Source organism: Coregonus clupeaformis, chromosome 34 (genome assembly GCF_020615455.1).
Source record: "Coregonus clupeaformis isolate EN_2021a chromosome 34, ASM2061545v1, whole genome shotgun sequence".
NCBI lineage: Eukaryota > Metazoa > Chordata > Actinopteri > Salmoniformes > Salmonidae > Coregonus > Coregonus clupeaformis.
This window is the reverse complement of record NC_059225.1, coordinates 34,605,211-34,629,309: the sequence shown is the minus strand read 5'-3', so window position 1 is coordinate 34,629,309 and position 24,099 is coordinate 34,605,211. Positions and strand designations below refer to the sequence as shown.

Sequence of the window (24,099 nt, the reverse complement as noted above, 5' to 3'; positions counted from 1 at the left end):
AAAGATGATTCTAACATGTATTGACTCAGGGGTGTGAATACTTATGTAAATGAGATATTTCTGTATTTCATTTTCAATAAATTTGCAACATTTTCTAAAAACATGTTTTCACTTATTTCACATTATGGGGTATTATTGTGTGTAGATGGGTGAGAAAAAATATATTTAATCTATTTTGAATTCAGGCTGTAACACAACAAAATGTGGAATAAGTCAAGGGGTATGAATACTTTCTGAAGGCACTGTATATTTCCACACTATGAGGTTGGAATAATACTGTGAAATTGTGAAAATGTAGTTTTAGTGTAAGAGCTGTTTGAAAAGACCACCTGAAATTTCAGCATGTTTTGGTGGGTGGAGTTTTGGCCTACATGGTGGTAAATTAGTTAATAGACTAATAAGAATGAGAGTTCCAAACCTTTCTGCAGCTAGTTTTCAGTTTTCCCCTCCCAACTCAGACCACTCCCAGACAGTCCTAGCAAATTTCTTGCTTGACAAATTGCTCTATGCTAAGAAGCTATTTTTGTTTCTTTTTGACTATTTTAATTGAAAACAATCACAGTAAGGTACTTAATTGTTACCCAGAAATGATTTCATATTGAGATATTTTTTTTAACAGCTGCATTGGACCTTTAAAAAATTAGATTTATTTCCTCTTCAAGCACTGAAACACTTCCCCTTCAAAAAAATCCATCAAATGTGTTCTAATATATACTTCTGTTAGAGGAGAGAGAAGGAAAAGAAAGCAAAGACTGGTCAGAGGAGGCAGGTGGGAAAGTCAACACACACAGCCTACTTTATTATTGCCATTTCATCCATCTTGCTGGAGTTGTACTAATAAAATGTCAAGTGGAGTTGCCTGATATTTAATCATGAATGGGCTGAGCTGCATAGTGTTACCCAGCCCCAGCACCACCTCCCCAGCCCTGCAGCTCTGGCCCAAGCCCAGACCCTTGACCTTATCAGGGTCTATGTTGGTTAAGTACAGGGGCTGTGGAGGATTCTTGAGCCTCATCAGGAAGAAAGACGTTTCACACACATACACAATCTCACCCACTACAGTATGCTACTGTAAGGAGCAAACATAGAACATACAGTGAGGGAAAAAAGTATTTGATCCCCTGCTGATTTTGTACGTTTGCCCACTGACAAAGAAATGATCAGTCTATAATTTTAATGGTAGGTTTATTTGAACAGTGAGAGACAGAATAACAACAACAAAATCCAGAAAAACGCATGTCAAAAATGTTAGAAATGATTTGCATTTTAATGAGGGAAATAAGTATTTGACCCCCTCTCAATCAGAAAGATTTCTGGCTCCCAGGTGTCTTTTATACAGGTAACGAGCTGAGATTAGGAGCACACTCTTAAAGGGAGTGCTCCTAATCTCAGCTCGTTACCTGTATAAAAGACACCTGTCCACAGAAGCAATCAATCAATCAGATTCCAAACTCTCCACCATGGCCAAGACCAAAGAGCTCTCCAAGGATGTCAGGGACAAGATTGTAGACCTACACAAGGCTGGAATGGGCTACAAGACCATCGCCAAGCAGCTTGGTGAGAAGGTGACAACAGTTGGTGAGATTATTCGCAAATGAAAGAAACACAAAAGAACTGTCAATCTCCCTCGGCCTGGGGCTCCATGCAATATCTCACCTCGTGGAGTTGCAATGATCATGAGAACAGTGAGGAATCAGCGCAGAACTACACGGGAGGATCTTGTCAATGATCTCAAGGCAGCTGGGGCCATAGTCACCAAGAAAACAATTGGTAACACACTATGCCGTGAAGGACTGAAATCCTGCAGTGCCGGCAAGGTCCCCCTGCTCAAGAAAGCACATATACAGGCCCGTCTGAAGTTTGCCAATGAACATCTGAATGATTCAGAGGAGAACTGGGTGAAAGTGTTGATGAGACCAAAATGGAGCTCTTTGGCATCAACTCAACTCGCCATGTTTGGAGGAGGAGGAATGCTGCCTATGACCCCAAGAACCCCATCCCCACCGTCAAACATGGAGGTGGAAACATTATGCTTTGGGGGTGTTTTTCTACTAAGGGGACAGGACAACTTCACCGCATCAAAGGGACGATGGACGGGGCCATGTACCGTCAAATCTTGGGTGAGAACCTCCTTCCCTCAGCCAGGGCATTGAAAATGGGTTGTGGATGGGTATTCCAGCATGACAATGACCCAAAACACACGGCCAAGGCAACAAAGAAGTGGCTCAAGAAGAAGCACATTAAGGTCCTGGAGTGGCCTAGCCAGTCTCCAGACCTTAATCCCATAGAACATCTGTGGAGGGAGCTGAAGGTTTGAGTTGCCAAACGTCAGCCTCAAAACCTTAATGACTTGGAGAAGATCTGCAAAGAGGAGTGGGACAAAATCCCTCCTGAGATGTGTGCAAACCTGGTGGCCAACTACAAGAAACGTCTGACCTCTGTGATTGCCAACAAGGGTTTTGCCACCAAGTACTAAGTCATGTTTTGCAGAGGGGTCAAATACTTATTTCCCTCATTAAAATGCAAATCAATTTATTACATTTTTGACATTGGATTTTTTTTTTGTTATTCTGTCTCTCACTGTTCAAATAAACCTACCATTAAAATTATAGACTGATCATGTCTTTGTCAGTGGGCAAACGCACAAAATCAGCAGGGGATCAAATACTTTTTTCCCTCACTGTATAGCACATCACAAACACCAAAAGGTTCTCTATACATGATATATTGTCTTCAGAGTAGTTTGGTGAGTTCAAAGGCACTTAAATATTTTGTCTTGCCCATTCACCCTCTGAATGGCACACATACACAATCCATGTCTCAATTGTCTCAAGGCTTAAAAATCATCCTTTAACCTCTCTCCTCCCCTTCATCTACTCTGTGACATCAATAAGGGATCATAGCTTTCACCTGGATTTACCTGGTCAGTCTATGTCATGGAAAGAGCAGGTGTTCTTAATGTTTTGTATACTCAATGTATATCCAAGTTTATCTGAATTCTCCAGTCTTCCAGTCCAATTTAATTCAACTTTCATCTCTCATTTATTAAAAAGTGATCTCTTTTGGACACACAAAAGGCAACCTACTGACAAAGACACACAGACAGAGCAGCACCAAATGCTAGTTGCATTCCTTTTAACAGTTCCGACACCCCGCAGCTGTGTGCATGACTGTGCATATTTGTGCTCTCCCGCTGGATGATGCGTGCAGAGAGATACTTCACACGCTGACCCCTCTCTGAGAGAGTGAGTTATCATGGGAGACGAAGACAGCAGCGATGGGCTCTTTCTGTTGCTCATTCCAAACAGTTAAGATCCAAACGACAGTGTGAGAGATGAAAACATTCTTCTCACACATGAATAATGGCCTCCAGATTTGATTGGATAAGAGATAACACGGCGCAGAAAGAATAGAGTAGCCGTATGTGAGCGTGATTAATATCCTTAGTGAAGGAAGAAGAAAAATGACAAAATGTCACGATAGCTCATAAGAGAGACTGAGAAAACAAAGAGGAGTGAAAAGGAGAGAAGGAGAGGTAGAGTCAGCGGAGGAGAGGAGGTAATGAACTCATTTCCTTCACCGATAAAGCTGTCAATGGCCTTCAGAACGGTTTAACAAACATTAAACAAATGTTGTTTTTTTTAAATCGGCAACATGTGGTAATATTATACATTGTTACATTCATGTTTCCCCCCATTTACTTGACGCTTGACGAGGGGAGAGATGGAGTGGACAGAGGAGGGGAAAATAAATGCTTTCTGGTGAAAAGCAGAATTTACGACCCTGTTTCCTAGATCTCGTTACTTGCTGTAACTGGCCCCCAGAGTGAATTCCGAGGGCCCCGAGCCCAAGCCGGAATAATGGAAAGTCCAAATTTCCTCACTTTCTTCTGACGGCCCGCCGGTTCTGCCTGCCTCCACAAAGCAAGGGTCTGAGTCCCAACACTGACTACATACTGTACTGTCTCTTCAATCACATTCTTTTGTCTGACTTTAAATGGGCAATAGGTAAAACATTTTTTTGCTTTTAAATTAATTAAATATGGTACTATAGCCATATATTTTTATTAGAATCCCAGATTGGCCCTTTATTCTAACAACTATTATTAAGTAATAGTAGGTTAGTATGCCAACAGACATGATCATTATATTTGTTGTGTTTTCTCAAATGTAGAACTCTGTGTAGCAATATTTATTTTCCAGTTTTCTTTTTACAAATGCATGTTAGTATATATATTTATTTTAATGAAAATAATACTCTAAGATGAAACAAACAAACACATACACACACACACACATGTGCCCTCCTTCTGCACCTCCAGGCCAGTAGAAAGGTAGGAGGGGCCTTTACAAAGCCTATTAAGAGAAGGCACTGATGTGACAGCTGGCTCCTCCCACAAGCCCAGTACCCCCCTCAGTCAACAGACAGGCCTCTGGGAATGTATTCATAAAGCGTCTCAAAGTAGAAGTGCAGTTTAGGATCAGGTCCTCCCTGTCCATATAACCACATTCATTATGATCTCAAAGACAGAACTGATCCTAGATCAGCACACCTACTCTGAGAGGTTTAATGAATACGGGCCCTGGAATTCTGGGATATACTGAGGTTTCCTTATCAGCACAATTACCATAATCAATATTTAAAATTAAAGTCAATTAGCCAACATTTGTAATGTCAATAATGTTGGTAAATGCAATTTAAAATGTTGTTTTAACTAACAGAGGGCCTGTAAAAGGTTTAGAGCAGTTGTATAAAATACATAGGAGTATTTTAAATGTCAATTGAAATCACAATAATTAATCACTTTCATCGTTGACATTTATTTATTTTATAGCATATAAACTGTTCATACACTTAGGTTATACAGTTACAATTGTATCTTCATTTTATTTTCTGAATCTTTATTTGGAAGAAAAATCTAAATATGAAAAGCATTACTCAACAAACCCTACTTAATATTTGAAATGGCGAGTGATGTAATGACATGGCTGTCGAATCTTCCTATTATGGAATTGACAGTTGAGCACAAACACTTTGTTAACCTTAGGCAGATTGAACACACACACACACACACACACAGGCGCGCACGCACGCGCATACACACACACGCACACGTACACACACTGACAGGCTGACTGACACACACGGCTAGCTGTTAGCACCTGTCTGTTATCTCCTCTCCTCCAGACTCTCTCTTCCATTGTGCAACATGGGCAAGCTACAAATTGAGATCTCAAATATAAACAGGAGGGCAATAGATTTCTGTACAGAAAATCAAGTGTACTAATGTGTTACATGTGGAAAATCAAAAGGCCACTAGTAGATAGATAGATATTATTATTGTAGTCAAATAAATAATTTGCTGTATAGTCTTAAATGAATTAAACCTACAAAGATCAATGGAAATGTACGGAGAAACGACTGACTGGGTTATTCATTTTACTCATATTGTTATTACTCAATACAAATTTTAATCGCCAGTGCCACATCTCAATTATTTTGGTATATTTACAAATGAATGAAAGGGGCATTTCAATAGCTGTTGAGTTGGGTTGAAACAAACATATATGATATAAAATAAACAAGAATGTAGTACACAGTACAACCCACTATTACAATTAAAGTGGTTATGTAGCTGTGAGTTTAGTATGAATACATACCCATTATAAATACCCTTGATTCTTAAATACAATTTCTGATATCAGCAGCACCATACATGTAATAAGCAGCAGAAATACAAATATGTATTCCATATGCCCTAAAAAAAACGAATGCAGAATTGTCCACAACAGTGTATGTGTAGTAACCATAGAAATACAATCACTCAAATGTATTTATATGGTAGTAACAGCAGCTCTTAAGTAGAATTGAGCAACATGTCTAAACAGGTTTCCTTGGGTAGTGACTCAAACGTAAACCAGAGCAGGGCTTGTCACATGTCTAATCTGCCAAATACTTACTTTTTTCTAAACCTGCAGTATCCATCAACCACAAAATGCACAGGTGGCTTCAAAATATCACGCTTCATTGCACAGTCACTGGGAAAAAAAGAGGACACCATCCATTTAGGTTTTCAAAACTGGTGTATTACAACAATTTGCCCACATTTCTGCTTATAGGCATTTATCTAATTTTCTCTCAAAATCCTGAAATTGCTTGAGAAAAAAAAGAGAGAGGGAGAGATACTTCCCCCCGCCTCTCCCGCCCATTTCACAGAGTGACACGCAACTTTCTTTTTCTTCCCTTTTTTTTCTCCAGTGAAAATTGAAGGGGCTTTATGTCAAATACGGCTAAAGCCAGCCACTCCATTTCAACTAACGCAGTGCGAAAATTACTGTGGCCATGATAAGACTGCCAGATAGAGTGCGAGAGGAGAGAAGAGGGAGGGAGAGTAAAGTGAGAGGAGGGGGAAAAATGAAAAGGAAGTGACTTTACTCAATTATACTGCAAAATTGGTATGACTGAATATTTTTTCATTCAGGTGACTGATGGTATCGGTGAACGGCAACGCAGATAAATAAAGGGGCCTTCTGTCAAGAATAAACAACATTAATCATGAAGCCAGTTACCGCGTGACCGCCTGTCCAACGACTACAGCCTGACGCCACAGAGAAAGTATTAAAAAAGAAGGGAGGAGGAGGAGAGGATGGGGGGAACCTGGTGACTCCACCAGGAGGGTGACCTATGAATTCGCAGGGAACGGGGAGATGAGGGGAAAAAAGGGAGGGAGATGAGAAGTGGCTTTCTCTCCTCTACTGACAGAAGCCACGTAGAGATCATCTAGAGACGATAAGGAAATGATCATTGGAAGCTAATAGAATTTATAGTCCCACTTTATATTTATTACATTTTATCTAGGTTTAATAAATATTATGTATTTATTGAAAAGGAATAAATATAGGCTTATACTAAACAGGTTCATTTATAGGGGATTTACAAATGGTTTACAGAGATTTATGAACACATTAATAAAAGTATACTCAGTAAATCTATGAGATTTACAAATCAGAAATGTATTTAAAACAGAAAATGAAAACTGCTAATGTTTGCAAACGTTGAATGAATGAATACAAAATGATAAAACTGCTTCACATACAGTAAGAAAGGGTGAAACATCAGCCCAAAATAAATAAAACCCTCATCACATGAAAAGGAAAGCCTAAACATGTCTCCATACATTTACAGTATTTTCCTCTAGCTTTTATAAAAGCCGTTAGAAAGTGTGTGTGTGTGTGTGCATGCGTGTGTGTGTGTGTGTGTGTGTGTGTGTGTGTGTGTGTGTGTGTGTGTGTGTGTGTGTGTGTGTGTGTGTGTGTGTGTGTGTGTGTGTGTGTGCAATGCCCGGCGTCTCACCATCTGGAGTAGATGAGAAATCTGGAGGGAGGTGTGGAGATAAGACTGTGGTCTTTATGGTAAGCAGCGCGCCAATCCTCAATGTCCACATTGGGCTTTCTGACAACAGTTTATGTAAATAACCAAACAAAATGGCGTACACCTAAGAACACACTACTCTCAGCCAAAAGCAAAGGACAGAGCGAGAGAGAGCGAGAGGGAGAGCACAAAAATGCAGGTATGGAGGTGGAAAAATTACAATTAATGTAACATTTGATAGATAATGGGGAAAAGACAGCTCATGGTCCGATGGTTGGAGTTCCGAATTTGTGTGCCGTTTTATCATTACATTTCATATGTTCAACAAGGTTTCAGAATGTTGTTACTAAGATGGAATGATCTTTCTCATAATTGCATGAAAATCAATTACACCCTTTTTTGGGTAGTTAACTATGGTTTCACTGCAGCCGACTACAGAGTGCTGATGTTGTACTAAAATGAATGGGACCTGCCGATTTTCCCCTGGTAGCCTCACAGAATACCGTTTGGAGACCACAGCTGTACAAACACACTTCTGAATGCAATAACCCCACAGACACGACGCAGCATACCGTTACAGGCACACACACACACACACACACACCTCCACCCCCTTCCAGAGTCAGAATACAAGGTCCACGTGTATATTCACCACTTACACAGAATATTGTGCCAAATCAGTATGTTTTCCCTTTCCCAAAAGGTTTTCCATTATCATCTTTATATTGTGACTTTCTGACATCATTACTGTGACACAAACAATGTCATAGAGAATCCTCCGGAGATTTTACAAACAAGTGGCAGAACTAACGCTAACATGACAAATGACACACGTTATCTGAGTGCATACGAATCTGTGTAGATGCAGTACCTACGTTTAAACATTCCATTGTGTACTCAGGAGTAGATCATGCGAGCTGATTCTTAAGCAAATGCCTGTATTGCAACGGCCGTGGCTACGCGAACAGTTGCGAGTCAATTCCTTGTCCCCTAAGAGCGTCTTGCTGTTTTCGTGGCCACATTCAAGCACAAGGGCCTCTAACTCCTGAGTAAACTCCCAAGCAGATAATTGACTCTGTTTGTTCCCGGCCCGTCTCCGGGTGACCGAGACCAGGCACTGCGCCACAAGAGAGGGCCTTTTGTTTCGGCGATGGTCCTCGGTTGGGCCAATAATGCCCCCTATAAAAGGCCCCAGCATCCCCCACAAAGCACCCCAGTTTCCGATGAAGCTGGGCCAACACAATAAGAGCGACGGTGAGGATGAGAGCTTCCATGGAGAGTCTACTCTTCACTGGTCCATGTTTATTTAAGCAGGGAGTGAGGAAGCATCCTCTCTAGAGGAGGAAGAGGGGTGGAGGTCAGCTGTTTCTTGGTCAGACACTAAGGTAGTGGGGGAGCGGCCTGCTGATTCTAGATCAGCTACACTGAGGTCCTATTCTATAGTCATTAAGAAGTGGTTGGTCAGAGCTCTATATGCTGAGGGCATTGATAAAAGACTCCACAGTTTCCCATTTTTTACGTGTAGGACTACAATCCTCTATTATGTGGTTCACTTTCTTGAACAGTACATCATCAATGCACCCACACCCCTGATCCTATCTTTAATATTGAATGGCACACAGGTGCCTTCCCACGCAAGAATTCATAAACTAAACGATTATCCTAGCTCCTGCCTGTAATTGCGCTCTCCCCTGCCTAATAGGGGTGGCGTGCAGCAGGAGAGTGAAAGAGAGAGAGAGAGAGAGAGAGAGAGAGAGAGAGAGAGAGAGAGAGAGAGAGAGAGAGCAAGAGCGAAAGCGGGGAAAAAACTAAGGACAGTTAATTTGTGATTTCCGCTCATTTGAAGGCAAATTAAGTGTCAAGCAGCTAATACAGAGCATATTTCATTTTATGGGCTTTTAATTTAATTCCGTCGGTCTCATATCACCGGGTGCCTTTAGCGTAGGGCCTTCGCAAATGCTCCATCCTTCCTCCCTCGTCTGCGGCGCCGGGACATAAATAAACATGTTTCAATTAACCCTGTCACAATAATAGGACAGGATTCTGTTCATTTGTGATGTCGGTTGGACGGCAGAATGTATCATGAGAAAATTAGGCGGCAGCTGCGTGTTTTTCTACCGGACACAGTCCTAGCATTAGCGATGTTAGCGTTAGCGTGGCAGCTAGCATTACGAGGCTGGATTGATTGTACCGCCGCAGGGCCAGACCCACTGTAATTACCCGCTGTAATGAAAACTCTGCATGGGGAAGTAATGCCAATAATACTCTTCTGTGTACTTAGCCATATCTTTAAGAGGGCTAATAACGATTAATTCTGCTCACTAAGGAGAGCTTGTCTTAAAACAATTCTATATTTCTGTCTGAACCCCACCAGTCCCACTGTTTCCTGCAGGGCCATGCATGTTCTCTCTGTGTACAGGGCCACTGATGGCATTTTTGGGGGTGACTGGATCAAAATGCTCCTTCGTATGGAATTCCGAAACACTGTGCAATGAGACCAAATTGCCAGATGTATTGTTCCAAAGCAATACTGAGTTTATGTTACAGTCCAAATCTGAACCAAGGGACTACAGTAGCCTACATAACTCTGCAATCTGTCGATTGGACTGTACAGACCCTAAACATAACTTCAGTAACAGAATGTAACACTATTTCCTACTCTAAAAAGCAGCAAAAGTAATGATTTTGAAAGCAGAGGGGTTATAGGTTTGGATCTGAAAGAAACACGTGTAACTCGATAATGTGTGTACTAGTACCCAAGTCAATTTGAATAAGATCATCCACTAAACTGCCTTGTAATAATGAAAAATGGGGCCTTTCAGCGCGGCGTGTCATATTAAGCAGCAATATAAGTGGATAAACAGCCCCTAAGTACAGCACCGGTCGCCACGACTCACGACCATGCCTCCACTGACAGGTTGAGCAAATGAAGCGCGCCAGCCAGATAACTCCTATCCGGACAGAGATCGAGTGACTGAACACGTTCCTTCTGCGCTGCGCAACTTCTCTTCCCCCTTAATTGAATTCAGTGGGTTCCATGTCTCCCCCTTCCACCTAACCTGTGCTCCAGATCTCTCCAAAGCGCCTCTGGCTGATAACAAACACGGCTGTTTGTTTGAGCCGTATTGACGGCGCATGTTCTCTGCAGAAGCTAAATGCTCAATTATATTTGCCATTTTGTTTGCGTTGACACGGGGCATCAATCACTAACCCTTTTTTATTTCCTCACCTCTCCCTCTCTCCTCTGAGACTTGGGGGGTTGGGAGTGTGAGGGTGGGGGTGGGGGGGAGACATAAAACATGCATTAGTGGCACATCAGCAAGGGAGAGATATGGGGGGAGTTTATAATGAAGAAGAATATCAAACATAATGTGGCCCAAGTAGCTGCCCCATCCAATTCGTCCCAGTCGCGCACTGATCGCTTCCTTCCTGTCTCTGGGTTAGAAAGTAGTGCTGCAAGGGCAACAGAGCATCCACTACTAGTACTCACTGTTCAGGCAGAACAGAGAGAGAAAGCGGAGGATTGAAAGAGAGAGAAAGAAGAAGGGAGAGAGTTAAAGAGTTAGAATGAGAGGGAAACTAATGTGTCTGTGTTTTGTGTGTGTGTGTGTGTGTGGGGGGTGCATACATGGTACAGTGCGTCTGTCAGTTAAGATGTGTGTGTCAGTGAAGGTATGTCAGGTTGGGGGTTGCATCGTCTTGTCTTGACAAGACTTGATCATGTGCTTATGAGAATCACACGCTCTGAGGCTCTCGTTTCCATGATTATGACACGTGTTCATTTGCGTGTCTCTGACATATGGATCATGTTACTCCCAGACAGGGCCGTGGCCTTTGATCTGGAGAGCAGGGGAACACAGAGCACCTCGGAGGAGGATGCAACACCCCCGGGGTGTTGGAAACAGGAGCACCTTATTCATACTGCCAATAACACTACTGGGGGTTCTTGCGGATACCAATGATATGATACTGATATCCAAATCACTTCTCATTAGGCCTGACTGGTAGAATTTTACAAATTCCTTTGCATTATTTTATGTAAAGAAGAAGTGTATGTGTGTGGGGACGGGGAAGGGGGGGGTTGTGTGTGTGTGTGTGTGTGTGTGTGTGTGTGTGTGTGTGTACAGTCTGTGACACTCACACGTGTAGCGGGGGAACAGGGGACGGCTCGTAGATGTAGCGTCCCTGGGCATGTCTGTCGTCGATGGGCACCGGTGGATGGAAGGCAGGGAAGAACTGTGGCGGGGCTGTATGGGGAGAAGGAGGAAAGAGAGGAGAGAGAGAGAGAGAGAGAGAGAGAGAGAGAGAGAGAGAGAGAGAGAGAGAGAGAGCACAATTAGACCCAACCAAATCATGAGAAAACAAAAAGAGAATTACTTGACACATTGGAAAGAATTAACAAAAAAACAGAGTAAACTAGAATGCTATTTGGCTCTAAACAGAGAGTACACAGTGGCAGAATACCTGACCACTGTGACTGACCCAAACTTAAGGAAAGCTTTGACTATGTACAGACTCAGTGAGCATAGCCTTGCTATTGAGAAAGGCCGCCGTAGGCAGACCTGGCTCTCAAGAGAAGACAGGCTATGTGCACACTGCCCACAAAATGAGGTGGAAACTGAGCTGCACTTCCTAACCTCCTGCCAAATGTATGACCATATTAGAGACACAGATTTCCCTCAGATTACAGAGATCCACAAAGAATTTGAAAACAAACCCAATTTTGATAAAACTCCCTTATCTACTGGGTGAAAAACCACAGTCTGCCATCACAGCAGCAATATTTGTAACCTGTTGCCACAAGAAAAGGGCAACCAGTGAAGAACAAACACCATTGTAAATACAACCCATATTTATGTTTATTTATTTTCCCATTTGTACTTTAACTATTTGCACTTTGTCACAACACTGTATATAGACATAATATGACATTTGAAATGTCTTTATTCTTTTGGAACTTCTGAGTGTAATGTTTACTGTTAATATTTATTGTATATTAAACTTTTGTTTATTATCTACTTCACTTGCTTTGACAATGTTAACATATGTTTCCCATGCCAATAAAGCCCTTAAATTGAAATTGAAAATGAATTGAGAGAAAAATGTTAGAGATGACACTGCTACAGACAGTCAGCCTTAAAGCCAACAAAATGTATTTTACACCAGAAGTTGTCACAAAGCACATATCTCTTTACATGCCATTGAATCATGGTTGCATGTATTGACTCAATGTGTTTTTGAGGGCATTCCTAAGTAATGTTCCTCTTCAGCCAGTCTTAGAACAGAGTAATGAAAAGCAGTGGTTGATGGCCATCTTTCAGGAGGCCCTGGCCAAAGGAGACCTCATTAAAAATAACTGAACTAAAAAGCCTCACTGCCTTGGAATGTTCACTAAGAAATGCACTTAAAACAGCTCAAAATAAACCGAGACACAAACTAACTGCAAGAGGAGTGAGAAAAATTGCTGTTTTTCTTGCTGTAAGGCTCATCAGGCATAAATACACTTTTTACACAAAGGCTAACACTAGGGAACAGCCATTGAAACAGAGGGAATAGGGAGAAAAATGGAGGATGCGTTTGGAAGTCGTTTCAGGCAGCGAAATGACTCGTCACAACTGTCAGAGACAAGTGTCTAATTCCCCAGATAAAACATTAAAACATTTGCATAATATCAGCTCCCTGAGAGAGAAGCTGCTGAATTGTCACCAGGGCTGGAAACATACAACTACACAAGTTCAAGTATCCTCACAACTACACCCTCTACCCTATGGTATACAATCCTTCGAGCAAGTGCTGGAATGCTGGGTTTTGAATACTTCATATATCCATTGTAGGACAAGTTCAAGCATGAGATATGTCTATGTTAGTGCATCTTGCCCACACTAGCCGAGGGGCTACTTGAACCCAAACCCTTGTGAAAATGGAAGGGGTTAAAACACACATACACACATTCACAAAGTTGAGTCACATCACATTAAAAAAGCCTGTCTGCAGACCTGTAGACAGCAAGTCTCTATCTGTGAGCATGCGCCTGAACTGGCAGAACACAGTCAAACAGGGAGGGGGGGGAGGACGCTTCATGATAGGAAGTGTTCTAACTGTAAGTCGCTCTGGATAAGGGCGTCTGCTAAATGACTAAAATATAAATGTAATGTAAATGTTTTTAGCGTGTAAACATCTGGCGCCCGTGTACCAGCAGTGGGATGGGCAGTCTACCAGGCAGCCAGGGGGAGTGGTGCCCAACAGCTGGATCTAGTTGTGCCCCCTGGTCAATGCCAAACATAGGGCACCACTCCCCCTGGCTGAGCAGCAAAACCGAAAGGTTTATCCCCCTTGGCTCAGTCAGGCCTGCTGCTCTACCTCAACACCCACTACTTCAACTACCTCATCACTTACTAACTCAACACTCACTACCTCAACACCCACTACTTCAACTACCTCATCACTTACTAGCTCAACACTCACTACCTCAACACCCACTACTTCAACTACCTCATCACTTACTAGCTCAACACTCTCTACCTCAACACCCACTACTTCAACTACCTCATCACTTACTACCTCAACACTCACTACCTCAACACTCACTACCTCAACACTCACTACCTCAACACTCACTACCTCAACACCCACTACTTCAACTACCTCATCACTTACTAGCTCAACACTCACTACCTCAACACTCACTACCTCAACTACCTCATCACTTACTAGCTCAACACTCACTACCTCAACACTCACTACCTCAACACTCACTACCTCAACACCCACTACTTCAACTACCTCATCACTTACTAGCTCAACACTCACTACCTCAACACTCACTACCTCAACACTCACTACTTCAACTACCTCATTACTTACTAGCTCAACACTCACTACCTCAACACTTACTACCTCAACACTCACTACCTCAACACCCACTACTTCAACTACCTCATCACTTACTAGCTCAACACTCACTACCTCAACACTCACTACCTCAACACCCACTACTTCAACTACCTCATCACTTACTAGCTCAACACTCACTACCTCAACACTCACTACCTCAACACCCACTATTTCAACTACCTCATTACTTACTAGCTCAACACTCACTACCTCAACACTCACTACCTCAACACCCACTACTTCAACTACCTCATCACTTACTAGCTCAACACTCACTACTTCAACTACCTCATCACTCACTACCTCAACACTCACTACCTCAACAAACACTACCTCAACAAACACTACCTCAACAAACACTACCTCAACAATCACTACCTCAACAAACACTACCTCAACACTCACTACCTCAACAAACACTACCTCAACACTCACTACCTCTACAAACACTACCTCAACAATCACTACCTCAACAAACACTACCTCATCACTTACTAGCTCAACACTCACTACCTTAACACTCACTACCTCAATACCCACTACTTCAACTACCTCATCACTTACTAGCTCAACACACTCACTACCTCAACACTCACTACCTCAACACCCACTACTTCAACTACCTCATCACTTACTAGCTCAACCCTCAGTACCTCAACACTCACTACTTCAACTACCTCATCACTCACTACCTCAACACTCACTACCTCAACAAACACTACCTCAACAAACACTACCTCAACACTCATTATTAACAGGTTGGCTGATCACTACCTCCCCTACCCAAGCTCCACCAACAGGACACAACACAGACAAGCCTTGTTTAGGGGAACTGAAGCTCTTGCAGGTCTTAAAAGGGAAAGGTGATGTGTTGTATCACACATCATGTAAGCAGATGGATAAAATCAGATGCACCCTGGTGAATGTTTTCTATAATTGCATACCAGTTGTGTAAGCTTTTCTAAATAATGGCATGAATTGTTTAATCAAAATAGAGTATACAGTGCAAATCATGGCCTTAACATGGAAAATGATACTTTGATCATGAGGCTCAAAAACGTACTGTGTGTCACGATCGTTACATGAAGACTCGGACCAAGGCGCAGCGTGATAAGCGTACATTTTATTAACCGTACTGCACACGAAACAAAACAATAAACAAACGATACGTGAAGTCCTAGGTTAATAACACAAACCTTAACGGAACTGTCACGCCCTGGCTCTGGGACTCTGTTATGTTGAGCCAGGGTGTGTTGTTTCTATGTGTTTTGTGTGCTAGGGTTATTATCTAGTTCATTTGTTTCTATGTTGGCCGGTGTGGTTCTCAATCAGAGGCAACGTGTATCAGCTGTTGCTTGTTGTCTCTGATTGGGAACCATACTTAGGCAGCCTGTTTTCCACAGTGTGTTGTGGGATCTTGTTCCGTATGGTTTGTATTGTGACCAGGGACTTCACGTTTCGTATCGTTTGTTGTTTTGTTCGTGTGATCATTCAAATTAAAAGTATGTTCGCATTCCACGCTGCGCCTTGGTCCTCTGTGTATGACGATCGTGACAGAAGATCCCACCTTAACTGGACCAAGCAGCGTGTCCAGGAGCCAACGCCAGAGAGGATTCTAACGAACATCAACCTCGACTGGGTCAAGCCGCGGGAGGAGGAGAGAGGCTGGACTTGGGAGCAGAGGAGCAAGAGTCTGGCGAGAGCCATGGAGGCCTGGCCCACGGGGAGGAGAGACGGCCAGAATTTTTTTAGGGGGGGGCTCACGCCGTGGACGACGGGGCAGCAGGAGGCCACCAGGTTACGGGAGTCACTGGTCACCAGGGGGAAGGAGGATGTAGAGGCACGGCAAGAGGTACTGGGGTGTGTTGCCAGTCCGTTCCGGCCCGTTCCTGATTCCCGCGTAGGGCCAGTGGTGTGTGTCCCCAGTACGGTCCGGCTTGTTCCTGTCCCTCGCACCGAGCCTGTGGTGCGCGTCGCCAGCCCGGTCCGGCATGTTCCTGCCCCTCGCACCAAGCCTGTGGTGCGCGTCGCCAGCCCGGTCCGGCCTGTTCCTGCCCCTCGCACCAAACCAGTGGTGCGCTTCGTCAGCCCGGTCCGGCCTGTTCCTGCCCCTCGCACCAAACCAGTGGTGCGCTTCGTCAGCCCGGTCGGCCCGTCCCTGCTCCCCGCACCAAGCCAGTGGTGCGCCCCGTCAGCCCGGTTCGCCCGTCCCCTGCTCCCCTGCACCAAGCCAATGGTGCGCGTCGTCAGCCCGGTCCGGCCTGTTCCTGCTCCCCGCACCAAGCCAATGGTGCGCGTCGTCAGCCCGGTCCGGCCCGTTCCTGCTCCCCGCACCAAGCCAGTGGTGCGCTTCGTCAGCCCGGTTCGGCCTGTCCCTGCTCCCCGCACCAAACCAGTGGTGTGCTTCGTCAGCCCGGTTCGGCCCGTCCCTGCTCCCCGCACCAAGCCAGTGGTGCGCTTCGTCAGCCCGGTTCGGCCCGTCCCTGCTCCCCGCACCAAGCCAATGGTGCGCGTCGTCAGCCCGGTCCGGCCTGTTCCTGCTCCCCGAACCAAACCAGTGGTGCACTTCGTCAGCCCGGTTCGCCCGTCCCCTGCTCCCCGCACCAAGCCAATGGTGCGCGTCGTCAGCCCGGTCCGGCCCGTCCCTGCTCCCCGCACCAAGCCTGTGGTGCGAGTCGTCAGTCCGGCACAGCCCGTGCCTGTTCCACCGGTGCCTGGTCCGGCACCGGTCAGCTGCTCCACTCCGGAGCTAGAGCAATCCGCTCCACCAGTGTTCAGTCCAGCTCCGGCCAGCAGGGCCAGACCGGACCAGGGGCGCTTTGGGGGGTTTGTTGGAGGGTGGGGATCAAGCCCGGAGCCGGAACCGCCTCCGGGGAGGAATGCCCACCCGGCCCTCCCCTGTTCGGTTTATGTTTGGCGCGGTCGCAGTCCGCGCCTTTGGGGGGGGGGTACTGTCACGCCCTGGCTCTGGGACTCTGTTATGTTGAGCCAGGGTGTGTTGTTTCTATGTGTTTTGTGTGCTAGGGTTATTATCTAGTTCATTTGTTTCTATGTTGGCCGGTGTGGTTCTCAATCAGAGGCAACGTGTATCAGCTGTTGCTTGTTGTCTCTGATTGGGAACCATACTTAGGCAGCCTGTTTTCCACAGTGTGTTGTGGGATCTTGTTCCGTGTTTGGTTAGTGTATTGTAACCAAGGACTTCACGTTTCGTATCGTTTGTTGTTTTGTTTCGTGTGATCATTCAAAAATAAAGTATGTTCACTTATCACGCTGCGCATTGGTCCACTTCCTCCGACGATCGTGACAGGAACAAGATCCCACAATAAACGAGTGAAAACAGGCTACCTAAGTATGGTCCCCAATCAGAGACAACGAGCTACAGCTGCCTCTGATTGGGAACCACCCTGGCCAACATAGATCTAAACGATCTAGAACGAAAACATAGAAAATTTAACAAACTCCACACCCTGGCTCAACATTTAAGAGTCCCCCGAGCCAGGGCGTGACACTGTGGAACAAATCTGTACTATTACATTCCTTTCCATTGTCTTACACAAATGTGAACTTGTATTTGAACTGAACTTGTTTTTGTAGGAAATATAGGACAGCAAAGAGACGTGCTAAATGCCTACCGCAGCAGCCTTCTGGCACTGTATTTGACCTCTGAGTATCTGTCTTTGATCGCTTCCTTCTGATGAATCATGGTTGGCCGAGCTCTCCTTCTCTATTTCCAGGTCTTCTCTGAAGGAGAGGAGGAATCTGGAATCTGCTATCAGTTATGTTTATCTAACACAGTCTTAAAGTTATTGGCTCCAATGCACTAAGAGCAGTATTGGTTTGCTAGGGTCTCTAAGCCGTGTCCTTGACTACTCATGTAAAACCCTGGGCTGAAACTTCAACCCGTGAGGCAGGGCAGAGGTCTATGGAGGGACTATAGAGATTTCAAATTGTAGAACCTCTCCCCCTCCAGTCTGAATGCTACTACTTCTCCTCCTCCCCAGCCTCCTCCACCTCCTTTACCACACCCGCCTCTCCACTCTGGACTACCCAGATCCCCCCTCTGTTTATCCCTCTGGAGCTGCTCACTCAACACACCCCTATGCCTTCCCCCTCCTTCTTCCTTCTTTCCTCTATCAGTCTCCTATCCTCCTTCCCTCCCTGCTGGCCTCAGCCAACACTCCTCCCTCGCCTCAGCCTGTAGCAGTCTGAGTTAAGGGAGCTGGTTTATTTGAATCCCTGTCTGAAGTTTACTTTAGCAGGGCCCCTATCTAAATAGGCTCTACCACCTATCTAAATAGGCTCTGCCACACTACCTCCATTACGAAGGCAAACAGCCCTGTGCGCCACTTGAGGGAATGTATACAGTTCAGAGAACAAGGGAAAGAGAGAGAGAGAGAGAGAGAGAGAGAGAGAGTGTGGGGGAGAGAGAGAGAGAGTGTGGTGAAGAGAGAGAGAGGGAGACGACGAGGGAGAGAAAAAGAGAGAGAGTGCTCCATCTCCACTGTCTCCTGTGGGGACTACTTGGTTGACTGGGAGTAAATTGCCCCTGCATGTATTCCGGGGCCTCTTTAGAAAACAGACACAGCTGGAGGTTATATAGAGTTAATGTGCGTGTCACAGCTTTTAACGTCCACCACCGCTGCTGCCACAACACCACTATGTATGGACTAGCATTCCATAGAGTTCTGGTCAAAAGTAACGCACATGTACAAAACATTAGGAACACCTTCCAAATATTGAGTTGAACCCCCTTTTGCCCTCAGAACAGCCTCAATTCATTGGGGCATGGACTTTACAAGGTGTCGAAAGCGTTCCACAGGGATGCTGGCCCATGTTGACTCCAATGATTCCCACAGTTGTGTCAAGTTGGCTGGATGTCCTTTGGGGTGTGGACCATTCTTGATACACACAGGAAACTGTTGTGCGTGAAAAACCCAGCAGCGTTGCAGTTCTTGACACACTCAAACCGGTGCGCCTGGCACCTACTACCATACCCCGTTCAAAGGCACTTCAATATTTTGTCTTGCCCATTCACCCTCTGAATGGCTCACATACACAATCCATGTCTCAATTGTCTCAAGGCTTAAAGATCTTTCTTTAACCTGTCTCCTCCCCTTCATCTACACTGATTGAAGTGGATTTAACAGGTGACATCAATAAGGGATCATAGCTTTCACCTGGATTCACCTGGATCAGTCTGTCATGGAAAGAGCATGTTTTGTACACTCAGTGGGAATAGGGTGGCATTTGGGACGTATCCATACTGTACTGTACCAACAGACCAAAACCCTCAGGAATAATGGGGCACAGTCAGGCAACTTGTGTCAATTTGAGAACATTTCCAAAACAGGAACTCATTAACAATTCATCACTATCCAGTACCAAATAAGTTACAAATTATTTTTGAAATATTTTAATGACCCTGCATAACTTTGCATAAGAGCGGTATACATTTTTCGTTTCATATTTTTAGAGACGGAACTCATTAAGACATGATTACAAAAGGGCAATTAGTGGGCCACTTTGACCAGACTCATTAGTTGTAATTCAACACAAAACACACCGTTACTGAGCACCAAAAGCCTGCTGCTTCCCCTTCATTATGAAAAGGATGATAATTACTTTTTATTTTATTGGACACTTAAAGGATTTTAAGGAGGGGGGTGGGGGGGAGAATTAAGCCTGAAGCATATCATTCTAGTGGGTTCTTATTAGATCATTTTCTTCCGTTATGTGAGAAATGTAAGGTCTACAACAAAGTGTAATATGTCCATAGTTTGTGTGTTGCCGCATTTGAAAATAATCTGAATAGTCAACCATACTCTAATCGAATCTGAACCGTAATTTGACATAAACAATATCTCTGTTACCTAATCAGATGAGTTGATGACTTGTCATAACTGAGATTCCTCCTGTCCCGTACTGAGTGCTCCCTGACTCTCCTCTGGCACTGTCTTCGTCCCAAATGGTGCCCCCCAAAAGGTGCCCTATTATGTATAGTGCACTACTTCTGAGCAGTGCACTAAATAGGGAATAGAGTGCCATTTGGAACACATCCGCTGTGTCATCTGCAGCCTGACACTGAGGAAGAACAGTCATCCAGAACCCACTGAGCTTCTCCTCTGCTCCTCGATGTTCTGGTGCAATAGCACAAAGACGCACTGACAGATTGTCATAACCGACTAAAGCGGAGTGAGAAAAGGGCTGTTGCCGGGGCCTGCTCTGCTCCAGAGGTTTGTGAATGGGTAATGTGGAACATATGATGGCGGTGCTGGGCCTGCAGGACTGCCAAGTTTCATTACGCGACTTCTCTCCTCACTCATGATCTCAGCGCTCAGGCACGCTCGCCTGCACCGCTGCCCATAGCCAGACGATGGCTGAAGAGCGAGTAGAGGAGCGCTAGCTTCGTTGAGTGTGTGAGAGATGCTCGTTGAGTGTGTCTGGGGGGAGGTGTGTGCGTGCATGTGTAAATTACTGTGAGTAGCAGCATATGTGCGTGAAAGAGTGAGCGTGTGCATGCACGCACACGTGTGTGTATGTACCGCTAAACAAGACCTAACAAAACCCCCCTGCAATCCCCACAATCTTGTCTATCTACTCCACAAACTGAGTGACCTGTCCACCACAAACACCTCCGCATGAGCACAAATCACCTGTGTCTGTGTTTGGCTACAACTGTTCACATGAAAGGAACCCCATGAGAGTGTGTGATGTTGGAGGTTATTTTGGTGGTTCAATCCCTCACACCCCTGCTCTGGTTGCTTGCTTGTGTTTGCTCACACTGAGACCTCAAGCTGAACATGTAAATATCACATTCCGGGACTGTTTAGCTAAGCTCAGTGGGAGTTGCTGTTAACTTTTGGAGCGGTTTGCTTAATTACGGTCCCAGATTGTTGTACGTCTAATAGGCTAATTACCGCTGAATAAATTAGCCTAATCCTCCAGCTGTACTGAGGCTCTCTGTAGTAATGTACGAGGTGTGAGTGGCCTAGACCCAGGAAAACATCTAGTGTGTGTGTGTGTGTGTGACTGAGGAGAAAACAGATCCTTTACTCAGCAAAGACTAACTGTGAGAGAGAAGAGAGGGTAGAGGTTAAATAAAAGAAGAGTGTCTAAATTCTCTCTGCCATTCATCATCGAGAGAAACATTGGCAGATCGCACTTTCTCCTTTACCAGTCCTTTACCAGTAAATCAATACAGTTCTCTCTCTCTCTCTCTCTCTCTCTCTCTCTCTCTCTCTCTCTCTCTCTCTCTCTCTCTCTCTCTCTCTCTCTCTCTCTCTCTCTCTCTCTCTCTCTCTCTCTCTCTCTCTCTCTCTCTCTCTCTCTCTCTCTCTCTCTCTCTCTCTCTCTCTCTCTCTCTCTCTCTCTCTCTCTCTCTGGGAAGTACAGAAGGTTCTAATCTACACCGCAGAAGTCACTCTACGCAAGGTCTTTTGGTCTGTGCCTAGGCATTGCTGACCGTTTAAACCAATAAGGCCACATACTCTAGAGTTCAGGGTTGAGATTAGGCAGACAAATATGTTTGGTCAAAGTAACTTACCCTCCCTTATTTCCCCTTCCGTACCCCTCTTACCCCACCCCAAACAGCTCAATGGAAGTCCCGCATCTGCAAGACATTTACCCAGCGGAGTCAATCTTAACAAATTGCGTACCCAGCTAGGGCCCTCGTCTTGTCTCAGAGTGGAGCTATGCACGCACACACCACTATCCCTGAATTGTACCCTTAAACCAGCTTTCCTGACATACCCACCCACCCTCCCTCTCTCCTTCCCTCCCTCCTCCCTCCATCCATCCCAGTACAGAGCATCAGAGAAGAAGTGAAGGTTATTTCGTGGGGGCCTCTGCGGAGCGCCAATCTATCTGCTGCATTTGGTGAATTCCTCCGGATTGCCTAAGCTGGGGAGCGGAACAAAGCGCTGTGCATCGGTTGGCCCTCCTCTTCCTCCTCCCCCGTCTTCTTCCCAATCCTCCTGCTCCCCCTTTCCCAGCTGGGTAGAGATTTACACAGCGATTTAGCGGCAAGAACACCACACTAAAACTCTCCAGTCTCCACTCTCTCAAATCAAACCAAAATCAAATCACATTTTATTCGTCACATGTGCCGAATACAACAGGTGTAGGTAGACCTTACCGTTAAATGCTTACTTACAAGCCCTTAACCAACAATGCAGTTTTAAGAAAAATAACAGTTAAGAAAAATATTTACAAAATAAACAAGTCAAAAATAAAACAGCAACAATAAAATAACAATAACGAGGCTATATACAGGGGGTACCGGCACCGGGTCAATGTGCGGGGGTACAGGTTAGTCAAGGTAATATGTACATGTAGGTAGGTGTAAAGTGACTATGTATAGATAATAAACAGCGAGTAGCAGCAGTGTAAAAAAAGGTGGGGGTCAATGCAAATAGTCCGGGTAGCCATTTGATTAGCTGATCAGAAGTCTTATGGCTTGGGGGTAGAAGCTGTTAAGAAGCCTTTTGGACCTAGACTTGGCGCTCCGGTACCGCTTGCCGTGCGGTAGCAGAGAGAACAGTCTATGACAAGGGGGGGGCTGGATTCTTTGGCAATTTTTAGGGCCTTCCTCTGGTATAGAATACTGTACCAAGTTAGCTAGCTGAATAAACTAAGTTAGTCTATTCCTAGAAAACATTGAACCGCTGTAGTTTACAACAATTATAGTTTCTGAGGTGGAAGTTGGGAGAGTTATATTTGGGTGTTTCAGTGAAACGTAAGTGAGGGAGGCCCCGCTCTCTCGCTTTCCCAGATGTTTAGTTCATTTCATTCCGATCTCCTTTGCATTATTGTAGTCATTTTCTGTAGCCTGTCAACTATGTGTCTCTCTATCCCTAATCTCTCCTCTCCGCACAGGCTATACAAACGCCTCACACCGCGTGGCTGCTGCCACTCTAACCTGGTGGTCCCTGCACGCACGACCCACGTGGAGTTCCAGGTCTCCGGCAGCCTCTGGAACTGCAGTTCTGCGGCCAACAAGGCAGAGTTCATCTCAGCCTATGCTACCCTCCAGTCCCTCGACTTCTTGGCGCTGACGGAAACATGGATTACCACAGAAAACACTGCTACTCCTACTGTTTGGAGGAAAAAGGGGGGCCTTGCAAGCCAAAGAACACCATCCCAACCGTGAAGCACGGGGATGGGAGCATCATACTGTGGGGGTGCTTTGCTGCAGGGGGGACTGGTGCACTTCACAAAATAGATGGCATCATGAGGAAGGAAAATTATGTGGATATTTTGAAGCAACATCTCAAGACATCAGTCAGGAAGTTAAAACCTTGGTCGGAAATGGGTCTTCCAAATGGACAATGACCCCAAGCATACTTCCAAAGTTGTGGCAAAATGGCTTAAGGACAACAAAGTCAAGGTATTGGAGTGGCCATCACAAAGCCCTGACCTCAATCCTATAGAACATTTGTGGGCAGAACTGAAAAAGCGCGTGCGAGCAAGGAGGCCTACAAACCTGATTCAGTTACACCAGCTCTGTCAGGAGGAATGGGCCAAAATTCACCCAACTTATTGTGGGAAGCTTGTGGAAGGCTACCCGAAACGTTTGACCCAAGGCAACTCGAACCTTCAGCTCCCTCCACATATTTTCTATGGGATTAAGGTCTGGAGACTGGCTAGGCCACTCCAGGATCTTAATGTGCTTCTTCTTGAGCCACTCCTTTGTTGCCTTGGCCGTGTGTTTTGGGTCATTGTCATGCTGGAATACCCATCCACGACCCATGTTCAATGTCCTGGCTGAGGGAAGGAGGTTCTCACCCAAGATTTGACGGTACATGGCCCAGTCCATCGTCCCTTTGATGCGGTGAA

At 45.0% G+C, this 24,099-nt stretch overlaps 1 protein-coding gene across 1 annotated transcript in view; it reads right to left on the bottom strand.

Moving 5' to 3' along the window:
* The window catches only part of LOC121550056 (transcriptional activator GLI3), a 173,733-nt gene that overhangs the window by 59,072 nt on the left and 90,562 nt on the right, over positions 1-24,099 (bottom strand). The window contains exon 4 of the mRNA XM_041862164.2: positions 11,513-11,618. Within this exon, the coding sequence (XP_041718098.2) occupies positions 11,513-11,618 (106 nt within the window). The remainder of the gene's footprint in view (positions 1-11,512; positions 11,619-24,099) is intronic.